General features: G+C 34.6%; 1 protein-coding gene across 8 annotated transcripts in view; it reads left to right on the top strand.

Annotated features, from left to right (window-relative positions):
• The window catches only part of BLTP1 (bridge-like lipid transfer protein family member 1), a 222180-nt gene that overhangs the window by 139203 nt on the left and 69330 nt on the right, over nt 1-13647 (top strand). For 7 of the 8 annotated variants that reach the window (XM_012473015.3, XM_012473016.3, XM_012473018.3 and 4 more), the window contains 4 exons: nt 919-969; nt 5042-5248; nt 6788-7026; nt 11886-12130. In XM_012473015.3, the coding sequence (XP_012328438.2) occupies nt 919-969; nt 5042-5248; nt 6788-7026; nt 11886-12130 (742 nt within the window). The remainder of the gene's footprint in view (nt 1-918; nt 970-5041; nt 5249-6787; nt 7027-11885; nt 12131-13647) is intronic. The other variant, XM_012473017.3, reaches the window with a different exon arrangement.

Below are 13647 nucleotides of genomic sequence, written 5' to 3'. Positions count from 1 at the left end.
GTATATTTCATAATAGCTGCCTACTATCCAGATCACATTTCCTAAGAAGTGTTTTCAAGAAAGGCCAAGAAATTCCAGTGGTTGTAAGCAATGAGATCTTTCTTTATTCATTCAGTATAGGAGAAGGAGAAGGGGTTATTGCTGTATGTTAATTATAATATTTTTAAATGCCTATTGTGGGCCAGGAGCCTCAACTAGATTATTTTATTTAATCCTCACTGCAATTTTGGGAACTGGGGTGGTTTTATCCACCTTTACAGAACAATAAATTGAGGTTCAGAAAGATCAACATAGTACCTAAAATATTTAATATAGTCAGTAAGAAGAGATGCCTGAATCTATAGTCCTTCCACCTTATTTTGGTAGATGCTTCCACTGAAAGTCATAGACTGTGGATTCCATGATTCCCTCATTTACTCTAAATTTGAAGTACCACGGGTACATTATCTTCAGAAAGTAAACTAAATTTCTTTAGGTGTCCCATGTGTTTTATTTATCCTCCTTGATCTCTTCTCTTCATTTTCTATTATCTCTTAAGAGAAGGGCTTCCCATAGTCTTTAACCTTGCAAAACATAATGTTTATAAAAGAGATTTTTGATAAAGTAACATATAGCTGATATTTCTTGCTCTTTTTTTCTCCCCAAGTAAAGATCCCTTAACTGTTTTATTTGAAAAATAAAAGTTATTTACTGGTTACTCCCAAACTCGTAGTGTATTCTTTGGTATTATATTTTCAATTACAATTAAAAAGAAATGGAATGGAAAAAAATAGTTCAAATGGTACTTTAAAGGAATATTTTAAGAGTAGGAAATTAGAAAAGCTTTCCAGATGATTGGTCATATTGTAACTAATTTGTGCATGAATGTTTATTTGCCTCCTTTTTTTTTCCTGCTTTCTCTTGATTCTTCATCTGTAGACTGGAGGATTTTCCTACATCTCCTACAAGTACAGCCAAACAAGAGTTTCTGTATGTCATATTATTCTTTTTCATGGTTTTGTGATTACAGTAGTATTGAATAGTTTTTAAAATATTTAAATTATTTTCATGGCTCTGAATTATGTAGTTATTGTTTTGTAGCTGTAATATAGACCCTTTTTTTGTTTTTGTTTTTTTGAGACGGAGTTTCACTCGTTACCCAGGCTGGAGTGCAATGGCGCGATCTCGGCTCACCACAACCTCCGCCTCCTGGGTTCAGGCAATTCTCCTGCCTCAGCCTCCTGAGTAGCTGGGATTACAGGCACACGCCACCATGCCCAGCTAATTTTTTGTATTTTTAGTAGAGACGGGGTTTCACCATGTTGACCAGGATGGTCTCGATCTCTTGACCTCGTGATCCACCCGCCTTGGCCTCCCAAAGTGCTGGGATTACAGGCGTGAGCCGCTGTGCCTGGCCGACCCTTTTATATAATAGATTAAAGCTTACTGGTAATCCAGGAAAACATAGATAAGGGCTGCTTTTTGATAATTCATACTTTGTCTGTTGTTGACAAGTTTTAACACTGTAGTTGTGTGTTGCTTGCGTCTTTTCAGATATGTTACTATTAAAATTTCTATGATCAAGGTACTTAAGTTTTGATGTGATAATGGAAGCTTAAAATACTCACTTTACAAGAAAGAGTTTTCACTAATTGTAGAAATAATTATTAAAACACAAATAAGAAAACATCTGTACATCTCAACCTTCAAATTCTGTTTTTAAGATGGGGAGGGTTGACTGCTCTGTTGATAGATTTTATCCATGATCTTTACTATATGTAAATGTGTGTTTAGTTTCATTCAATAGATGAATGCTATTCACATCTACAGAGCCATTTGCATGTCAGCACCATCTGGGTATGTTCTGGCTTATGTTGAAACTGAACTTGAAATATCACTGATGATAAACAATGATTTTAATTATTATAATGTTAGAAATGATTCAAAATTCAGTAAGTAGTCAGCATTCCAGAGCCTGCCTTCATGCTGACTAGCCAATTACATAAACTACTGCCTCTACCCTCTGGTGATCATCTCTGAGAAAGAGTGTCTTGTGGAAGAAAAAAGTAAAGTTATCTAGTAATTGGTTTTGATTTTTATATAATATCTAGATTTTACTGTTTATTATCAAGACCTCTGATAGAGCTGCTGTTAGGCTTTTCGAGGTTTATCCTAAGAAAAGTTAAATGTGATGAACTGGTTCTTCATTTCCTTGAGACTATAAATAATTGGCCAATTTTCTGTAGCCCAGCAGAGATTAATGTTTGTAAATCGGCCTGTAATTAATATGAAATATGCATTTTGTGTATTTTGCCAAATTTACTGATTGTCAAGAATCATTCGCCCATTTGAAGACTCACATTTATATTAGAAGTTATTGGAGCTGAGGTGGGAGGTTTGCTTGAGGCCCGGAGTTTGAGACCAGCCCGAGCAACATAATGAGACCCTATCTCTACAAAAAATTTAAAAACAAATTAGCTGGGCATGGTGGCACACCTCTGTGGTCCCAGCCACTTGGGAGGCTGAGGCAGGAGGATCACTTGAGCCTAAGAAATCCAGGCTGTGGTTAGCTATGATAGTGCTACTGCATTGCAGCCTGGGAAAAAACAAGACCCCATCTTTGAAAAACAAATATGCGTGTGGGGGTATGTGTATGTGTCAACGACTACTTCATTATGGCCTCTATGTACATCTCCTATCATATGCTTCTATGTACATGTCCTATCATATCTGTGGAATTCCACAGTTGTAGTGGTAGAAGTCATTCTTTTGCTTTACTTTTTCTGCTCTTTCATTTCACAAATATTTGGCAAGTGTCTCTTGTCTTCCAGGAATTGTTCTAGGCATTGGAAAGTGCAAAATAAATTGAGAAAGATAATATCTTTGCCTTATATCTGTACTAGCAATTAAAGCATACCAGTTCTTAACTAAGAGTAATAGCCTTGCTCATTACGAATCACTTTTATCATTTCTTCACCACCCATTGAAAATGAAAAGCAGAAAATGTAGGTTACACTTCTTCCTTCCTATTAATTTCTTGTAACATAATGGATGATTGTTATTCTAATTTCTTTGACTTCCTAATTAGATTTTTAAGAAGTATAGTGAATATTTTTTTTCTTTTTATATTCAGTGTCTATATAGTGGTTATACCGATCTCTAAAATAAGGTAGAGAATAAAAGAGTTCTGAATGGGGGTAGAAAAAAAAAGTGGAATTTGGTGTGTCTGTGTATGTAATATAATGTATCTTGTTCATGTTTTTACTTACATGTGAGCATATACTTTAAAGAAATTAAATAGTATTCAGTGCAAATAGAATAAAATAAATATATTACTGTTTTTAGATAACATTGTTTCTTCAATATATGATCTAAACACATGAAAATTTTTAAGTCGTTTTAGTTCATGCAGTTATGAGAGGGCTTCAAAAACTGTGGAAAAATGGAATAAAAAGAAAAAAATAAAAAATTTAAACTCTATTTCCCAATGTAAGCTCCATCAAGTTCAAGACACTTTTCTAAGCAATGATACCAGCCATTTATTCCATCACTAATGAGTCCCATGACAGTGCAGTCTTGTTACGTTATTAACTGAAGAAAAATGGGTACCCTTTAATTTTTTTTTTTTTTTTTTTTTTTTTTTGAGATTAGGAAACAAAAAAGTCAGAAGGAGCCAAATTAGGACTATAAAGTGGATGCCTACTGATTTTCCAGCAAAATTCTTAGGGAATTGCTTTTGTTTGACAAGAATGAATGAGTAAGAGCATTGTTGTGGTGAAGGACTGTTAAAACTTCCCCAAACATTTTCCTAGTAAAGCTATGGCTACCTTTCTCAAAACACTCTCATAATAAGCAGACGTTATCATTCTTTGGCACTCTGAACGTCAATAAGCAAAATGCCCAAGCATCCCAAAAAAACTGTTGCCATGACCTTTGCTTTTGACTGGTCCACTTTTATCTGCCACCCATGCTGGAGTGCGGTGGTGCAATCTTAGCTCATTGCAATCTCCGTCTCCTGGGTTCAAGCAATCCTCCCACCTCAGCTTCCCAAGTAGCTGGGACTACAGTATGCACAACTACACCCAGCTAATTTTTGCATTTTTTCTAGGTATGGGATGTTGCCATGTTGCCCAGGCTGATCTCAAACTCCTGAGCTCAAGCAGTCTGCTCACCTCACTTTCTCAAAGTGTTGGGATTACAGGTGTGAGCCACTGTGCCCGGCCATGACTGGTCCACTTTTGATTTGATTGGACCACTTCCACTTCTTGTAGTCATTGCTTTGATTATACTTTATTTTCAGTATTATACTGGTAAAGCCATGTTTCATCTCCTATTCCAATTCTTTGAAGAAATGCTTCTGGATCTTGATCTCACTTATTTAAAATTTTCGTTGAAAGCCCTGCTTTTGTTTGGAGTTGATCTTGGAGCAATGGTTTTGGCACCCATCGAGTGAAAAAGTGTGCTCAATTTTGAATTTTTAGTCAGAATTGTGTAAGCTGAATTAATTGAAGTTGTCTGTGGTGTCGACTGTTATTTGTGCTTTTAATTGTTGGTCCTCTTCAATTAGGCACAAAGGAGATAAAATTTTTCTTTGCAAATTGATGTTTGGTTTGCCACTGTGGACTTCATCAACATTGTCTTGTCCCTTCTTAAGATCCATTTGTAAACCGCTAATTGCTTTGGAATAATGTCCCCAAAGCCTTTTTGTAAAGCATCAGTGATTTTGTTGTAATTCTGCCCAAGCTTCACAATAAACTTGATGCTTGTTCTTGCTTCAGTTTTAGCAGAATTAATGCTATTTTGATAGAGGCTCTGTCAAACTGATGTCTTGTCCTTGTTGGTACATTAAATAAGATCCTGTTCAGATGTTTTAACAAGTTAATATGAGTTAATTTTCGTGCAAAATGATTCTAAAATCTACACATAGCTTTTTTTATAATATAATTTTCCATGAACTTTTTGAAGACCTCTCAAATTTAAAAGTATTTTTCTTGCTCTCAAATTTTTTCAAAATTTCTCTTTACTTGGCTGTATGTTAATGGTCCTCTTTCTCTATTGATAGAACTGTAGTGAAATGTAGTATTGCCAAGTCCCAAGCCCTCTACAGTGCCCAGAGAGGGCTGAAGACAAACAATGCTGCCGTGTTCAAAGTAGGAGCTATCAGCATAAACATTCCTCAGCACCCTGCCACCTTGCATAGCATGATGGTTCGAAGTTCTCACCAACTGTCTAAACAAATCTCAGACCTAATCAGACAACCTTCTACAGCGTAAGTTATTTCATTTGTTAACTTTCTGTGATTCCATATACTACTTCAGGGTATTCTTTGCTGCATTAGCAAAAGTTTGGAGGGAGATGAAGAGTTACTTCTAAGTATCAACCATTATGGACAATGGAGCAAGTGGAGACAAGCCAGTCATGATCATGTGAGAATGACATTCGATAGCATTAAAGTACAGTGTCATCAATGCAATTGTCAGTGTTCCATATTGCATAAACAAAGCTTAAGAGATCCTAGAGATTTGTGTGTATTACAACAGGTACTAATAAAAAGCAAATTGATGAATTCCAGGATCATAATCAATCCTTGTTTACTTTGAATTCCTTGAAATTTATGACTACACAGGTTTAAGAAAGTGTAGTAGTGGTCATTTATGCCCCAAGGGAGCATTTGACCATGCCACATAAATACTTTAAAGGACAGTACATTTGAGCATTAACCTTTATTCCCTGTGTTTATAGCCTTGTTCATGCATCTTCACTGCTGAGCCTTATTCCTGGTCTCCAAAAACTAATAAATATACATGGTGGCAGGTGCTTGTAATCTCAGCTACTTGGGAGGCTGAGGCAGGAGAATCGCTTGAACCCCAGAGGCGGAGGTTGCAGTGAGCCAGGATTGCACCATTGCACTCTAGCCTGGGCAACAAGAGCGAAACTCCATCTCAAAAAAATAAAAAAATACGTGTAAAAGGTTAAAAACTTCTTATATTTTTTTTCCCCACATCCTGTAATGTGGGAAAACATTAGTGTGTCTTTTGAGGGTGTCACAAAGCTGATTTTTTCAGTTGTTCTATCTAAATCTTTAATTCTGATATAATGTTTAGTCATGGCTTAATTTGACTAAGTAGTAAAAAGTTAAATGTTTTTCCTCTGAACAGAAATATGGAATCTAGAATGTTTTCTTAAATTTTAGTTGTAAAATATTCCAAGGAACTTTTCCTTATTATAACATATTGTCAGTAGAGTGTAGTGGTTGAAAAATCAGACCCTGGAGTCAGACTTGATTGGGTTCAAATCCTAGTTTCACAAACACTTTCTAGCTAGACTTTTTCATTTGCAAAGTTCAGATAATAGTCCCTACTTAAAGTGAGATAAATGAGACAAAGCACACAATGCACTAAGAACGGTACCTGGCACTCAGATTATTATTGTTACTGTAGGGGTTGGTGGTGTTATTCTTAACAGTGGTAGAAGTAGTGGTGATAATGTCAACAGTAGTGTGTAATGGCTAAGACACAGAATTTGGAATCAGACAAATCTGAGTTTAAATCCCAGTTTTGCAATAATAATATAAATTGCCTTGGCAGTATAACATTCTAGGAGTATTATATTGTTACTAATTCTTCTTGAATACTTTTCCTTATCATCATTGTTCAGCAGCTGTTTTAGAAAGTATGAATATGATCTGATATTGGAAAGAAAACATCTGTTCACAGTATATATTTGCTCTTTTTCATTGAGAAATCCAATGATTTTCTACAATAAAATGGTAGCTCTTGTATTTATTTTTTATTTTTTTGCTTTCTAGCCCACAGCCTGTAAAAGAAGATATTGCAACCCCACTACCTTCTGAAAAAACCCCAACAAGTGTTAATCAGACTCCTGTTGAAACAAATGAATTTCCTCAGCTACCAGAAGGCTTAGAAAAGAAGCCTATTGTTCTTAAATTCAGTGCCATGTTAGATGGTATAGCCATTGGAGCAGCACTTTTACCGTCTCTGAAAGCAGAATACAAGATGGGAAGAATGAGAAGTCATGGAATGACAGGTAATATTGAATTCAGAATTCAGTCTCAAAATTTATGATTTGTTTGAGAAATTAGTAATATTTTGATAAAAAGGTAAATTTGGCTTTATAGATATTACAAGTAATTTTGATTATAACATTTAAAGTTCATTAATGATGATCTCCAGTCAAGCAAAAATATCGATCCCCCACCCCAATACCTTGAATGACCTGAATGAACTCTTTTGAACTCTATAAAATTATTGAACTATGGAGGCCATTTCTCCAATTTAAACTTAAGTTGAATAAATTAACCCATTTCTACATCTGTTAAGTTTTTAATAGACTGAATAACTTGGCTTATTTTCACATCGGGTTCATTTAGCTCAAGTCAGAGGTAATTTGATTTCTTCAAAATAGCTACTTCTGTATGGTTTTGTGACCCTTATATTAATATATCCTATCTCAAAATTCCTTGCTTTTAATATTTATGAAATTTATCATATATACAAAAGCATGTAAATTATACATGCACATTTAAAAAAATAAGTACTGTGAACTCACCAACCCACAATACAATCTAGAATTGGCACGTTACCAATACTTCGAAGCCTTCTTTGGCTGGCGCAGTGACTCATGCCTGTAATCCCAGCACTTTGGGAGGCTGAGTGGGGTGGATCACCTGAGGTCAGGACTTCGAGACCAGCCTGGAAAACGTGGCAAAACCTCATTTCTACTAAAAAATACAAAAACTAACTGGGCATGGTGGCAGGCATCTGTAATCCCAGCTACTCAGGAGGCTGAGGCAGGAGAATCACTTGAACCTAGGATGTGGAGGTTGCAGTGAGCTGAGAACATGTCACTGCACTCCAGCCTCCGTAACATAGTGAGACTCTATCTCAAAAAAAAGAAAAAAGACAGTCTTCACTTCTCAGGGAATTACTACCATAATGAATTTTGTCTTACCCATTCCTTTGCTTTCCCATATAGCTTTACCATATATGTGTATACTCATAAATGATTTAAAGTTTGCTTTTAGCTGTTTTGAACTTTGTTTATATGGAATCTCACTTTTTTTTTCTTTTTGAGACGGAGTCTCACTCTGTTGCCCATGCTGGAGTGTAGTGGCAGGATCTCGGCTCACTGCAACCTCTGCTTCCTGTGTTCAAGTGATTCTCCTGGCTTAGCCTCCCAAGTAGCTGGGATTATAGGCACCTGCCACCATACCTGGCTAAAGAATCTCACATTTTTTAACTAGGAATTTTTTTTATTTGATTAAGAGCTCCTGACATGTTTATTTATATAAAATGCCAGTTGATGGTTTTTTGTTTTTGTTTGCTTATTTTACCATTGAGTCATTTGTATTTTTCTTGATTCACAAGAATTCTTCAAAAAATTCTGTATATTAACTCTTTGATATATGTTTATATGTTGTCACCTAGTTGGAGGCTATCATTTAACTTTTTCTTTTGATCAACAGACATTCTTCATTTTGATGTAATTGAATTTACCAGTATTTTTCCTGTATGATGTGTATTTTTATGTCCTGAAGAAATCCTTCTCTTCCTAAGATAATAAAGATATTCTGTTAAACTTTTTTCTTGAATGTTTTGAGTTTTGCTATCCATATTTAAGTTTTTAATCTAGCTTAATCGATTATTCTTAGATTTGGCATAGGGTAGTATATAACCAGTGACCATTGTATATAACCAGTGATCTCAGCGTCACTTATTGATTATTTTATTCTTTTTTTCAGTGATACATAGTCCAAACATTAGTCACATATTAAGTGTTGTTTTTAATGTGGGAGTCTACTTCTGAGTTTTCTATTCTGCTTCATTGTTCTCTTTGTACCAGTGTCATGTTGCTGCCTGACTTTTTCTTTTTGAGGAATTGTCCTGGCTCTTTTTGGTTCTTTGCTCTTTCATATACCTGTTTTTTTTTTTTTTTGAGATAGGGTCTCACTGTTGCCCAGGCTGGAGGGCAGTGGTGTGATCACAGCTCTCTGCAGCCTTGACCTCCTCAAGTGATCCTCTAATCTCAGCCCTGTGAGTAGCCGGGACTATAGACATGCACCACCACGTCCAGCTAATTTTTAAATTTTTTGTAGAGATGGTGGGATTTCACTATGTTTGTCCAGGCTGGTGTCGAACTCCTGGCCTCAAGCTGTCTGCCTGCCTTGGTCTCCCAAAGTGCTGGGATTACAGGCATCAGCCACTGTGCCTGGCCTCATAAATATTTCAGGATCAGTTTGTTAAGTTCCCCGAAAAAGCCTGTTTAGATTTTTATAGGAACTTAATTGAATCTATAGATTTATTTAAGGAGAAATGACAACTAAACAATATTCAACTTTCCTATTCCTAAGTCTTATTTCTCTATTGTTTAGGTCTTTAATTTTTTGTATAAAATTTAAAATTTTTCTACTTCAAGGTTTTTGTGCATCTTTTGCAAGATGTATTTATTTATTTTGATATCTAGGTATATTGTGTTGTAGCAATTACAAATGTTATCTTTTGTAAAATTGCATTTTTCTAAATTGTTGGTAGTCTGTACAAATGTGCTTGATGCTTCTATGTTAATCATACTCAGCAACCACATTAAACTATTATTACCAATAAGTTATAGATTCTTAGTTTTATCTATAGACAGTCATACTGTTTAAACAGCAAACAATGAAACTTTTGTTTCTTTTCAACTTTTATTTCTTTTTCTTGCCTTATTGTGCTTGCCTTTTCCCATTTTCTTAAAGGACTCCACATTACATGAATGAATCTGATATCTGTTGTAGGTTTCTGCTATCAGGTTAAGAAAATGTACTTATTTTTCCACTGTGCTAAGAGTTTCTATGAAGAATTATTGGTGAATGTAATCAGATACTTTGTTCTGTATCTAATGAAATGAAAATATATTTTCTCCTTTATTCTGTTAACATAATTTAAAAATATATATACATATATGAATATATACACACATGTACATATTTATGTAAGTATGTGTATGCAGTAGTCCCCGCTTATTCATGTGTTTGTCTCTTCATGTTTCAGTTATCTGTGGTCAACTGTGGTCCAAAAATATTACATACAATAAGATATTTTGAGAGAGACCATATTTACAAAGATATTTATACAACTTTTGTTACAGTATAATTGTTCTGTTTTGTTATTGTTGTTGTTAATCTCTTATCATGCCTAATTTATAAATTAAATTTTATAGGAATGTATGTAGAGGAAAAAACATATTATTTATAGAGTTTGGTACTATCCATAGTTTCAGGCATCCACTGGGGATCTTAGAACACATCTTCCCCAAATAAAGGGAGACTACTGTATACGTACTACCATCCCTAGCATTTTTGGCTCTCTTTTTTAAGAGCAGTTTTTCTGAACATTTAGACCTTTATATTACCAGAAGCAGAAACATTTTAAAGTTAGTTTCCAGATTTGACAAGAGTCAGAAGTTTCAGGCCTTAAGATTAGAGTCCAGGGCTGACAATAAGTTAAGCACATTTGGCCATTTATTCAGGGCACCCATGATACAAGGATCAACAGAAGCAGCAAGTCAAAAGCCAGATAGGCAGTTTAGGATCCTAGAGTTAAACATATTGTTAAATATCCAGAGAAGTAAGAACCCAAAATTCTTATTGATATTGAAGGAAAGCGATAAAAGCAGTAAAAGAATTACTGTACTAGTAATAAGGGATGACTCAGTAACCGAGGCCTAGGATTACTGCAGTCCTGGTGGTTTTATTTGGTGGTGTGCTAGCAATAGTAGTGGTGGTAGCAACAGTGGTAGACAGTCCCCACCCCTTGCAGCTTGTAAATGATAGTCAGGGAGTCTCCTGGTTAGAGTAGTAAGAAGAGATCAGGGCAGTCATGACTCATCTGGCCATTCACAGATGCCCCAGTTGGTGAGTATTTTTCTGTTTTTGGCTAATTCATTCCAGGTGCAAACATTACAGTTAATAAATGTAGTGAATGTCACATATAAGAGATGATCCTTGATTAGTATTTTGAAAAAAAAGGAGAATTATTTCTAGTTCAGTTGAGAGCAATAGAAATAAATAATAAATTACATATGTAGGCTAAATAGGCAATTTGATATGTTTGAGTGGAGAGAACTGGTAACCTACAGAAGAATATCAGTAGATTTTGTTGGTTTGAAAGGAGTATGTGTACATACATTACATGTGTAAAGGGCAGTAACAGATCTTGATTTTAATAAGGCTTCTCTTCATGCCCTCATAAACAGTTGGAGAAATATGGACTGAATAATAGTGAAGATTGTATATTTATATTTGTTTGAACAATTATGTGCCAGATTATTGATTTAAGTGTTTAAGGTCAATAGTAAACTAAAATTCATAACATATTATTTGATATATGGTCCCATGAATAATTATTAAGGTCAAAGAGACTTGTTTGTATAACTTTATATTTAATGAACATTTCAGTGAGTACCATTTAATTGATTTGGCAATTTTTGCTATTTCCACACTGAATCAGGATCAGTAGACACATTGTTAACTACTAACTATTCTCTGTGAATAAAGCACTGTGTACTGGGAAATTTTTTTAAACTTGATTAATTTTCTCATTACAATTCTTCTATAATAAGGGCACTTTCTGTTCTACCTTCTATGAAATAAAGAACATAGGTATTTTTCTAGTGCCTAACACACTGCCAGTCTTAATAAATAATACTGGCTTAATAATACTTGCTGATTGACATGCATATTTAAAGATAGGCAGTATTTTATAAGCAACTTTAAAAATATCCTTTCATATATTTCAAGATAGGTTTGGCAATATCCATGCATTTTTCTTAGATACCCTTTTTTGAAAAGGGAGGAATGAATGAGTAAATGAACACTAGCATGAACAACAACAACTCGTTTCTTACAGGTGCACAGACAAGATTTACATTTGAGCTGCCAAATCACAGATTGCGTTTTACTTCAAAAGTTTCTGCCACAGATATGTCAACCATTCCTCCTTCTGCCAGTCTTAACCTTCCTCCTGTTACCATGTCAGGGAAATACATAATGGAAGAACATGATAGTTATTCGGATCAGGTGTGGAGTATAGATGAACTGCCTTCTAAACAAGGTTACTATCTACAGGGAAATTATCTACGTTGTGTGGCAGAAGTAAGTTTATTTTAAAATTTTCTTACTCTTTGTGATTTAGAAGTCTTCAAGATTTAGATATACCAAAATATATAGTAATCCAAACTTTTAAGGTAAAGTCTTAAAATCATTTGTTTTCACTGAAGAATTCTATACCAAATCAAGTCTGTGTGTGGGTATATGTGTGTTTTTGTGTCTTGTTACTCTGACTATCCTGTAGTTTTATTTAAACATGCTTTTAAAAATATGTATTAGTGATATTTGAGTTTATATTTCTTACATTGGATTTAACTTCCATCTTTGCAATATTTTGATAGTTCAAATGATTATAAAAAGCAAATCACAGCTAACATTCGTTATGTGCTTTACACAGATTGACTTCTGCAGTGCTTAAATCAATCCTATGAGGTAGAAATATTTGTTCTCAATTTTAAGTGAGGAAACTAAGCCAGATATACGTAATGATTAATGATAATCTAAAGGTCATATTGAAAGATAAAATAGACTTACAGACTAATGTCTTTACTAAGGTTAAGTTGAAAGTAGCATATCTAATTCCATCATAATTTTTTCACTTTTTACTGTATAGCTGTCAAAAGTTTAAAAAGCATTTGGATACATTTTTCATTTGATTTGTGGTAAGCAGTTCATCTATTATTTTCCTAATTGGATATAAACTTGAAGCGGAGAAGTAAACACTTTTCCTTAAGTCTCCTAGCTATTAACTGAGAGAGGCAGGAGCCACACCTCAGTGATCTCCCACCAGGCACAGTGTGCTGTGTCTCAGCTCACCTTGTCAGTTTGTCAAAAACAGCTGCAACCTTATGAAAAAGCAATGTGCTATTTGTTTTGTAAATTTTGTTCTCAAGAACCTGAAGCATCTATAAGAATGCTCTCTGGGTTCTCTGATAGAAATATTATAACTGTGGGGGACATATTTAAGTCTGACTTATCTTCTTAGGCCCTGCTTGCCCTGGAACCTCTGTAAGAGTAGGATTTCTGTATGTGAAAAACAGTATACAAAAAAAATATAGCGTCCAGTTCTAACAAGTCAAAGATTTACTTAAAATATTTTAAAGCATATTCCATTTGTGCTTTCTACTCGGAAAACTAAAAGCCCCAGGCTCTAGTTTAGCAATACTATTATTAATGTTCCATTTAAAAGAAAATACACTAATACAGTGTACTGTATAATTCCTTGCTAATACTAGGTATTAGAAAGGTATAAGTTTGTAATGAGGCAGAACACAATCCCAAATTTAGTACAAAGTGTATTTGATTTTAACCATTTCAAAGAATCTAAAATTGCATCCCCTTAGAGTTGCCTATTTTACTATGGCCTGAAGTAAACACACCTGAAAATAGTTTCTGGCAAGTTAACTAACTTGCCAGAAATTTAATGCCTTGTACTAATCATAGGGCATAAATTATATTAAACCTTAATTGGGTATCTCTGGTGATTTGCTAATTCACTCAAATGTAAGCCTGAGACCCAGAATTTTGTTGATTTTTATTCATAGCTGTATCCATAGCACCTA

Source organism: Aotus nancymaae, unplaced genomic scaffold, assembly GCF_030222135.1.
Source record: "Aotus nancymaae isolate 86718 unplaced genomic scaffold, 86718_ANA_hifiasm-v0.15.2.pri h1tg000033l, whole genome shotgun sequence".
Classification (NCBI taxonomy): domain Eukaryota; kingdom Metazoa; phylum Chordata; class Mammalia; order Primates; family Aotidae; genus Aotus; species Aotus nancymaae.
The sequence above is the reverse complement of the archived record's forward strand: the minus strand, read 5'-3'. Positions and strand labels throughout refer to the sequence as shown.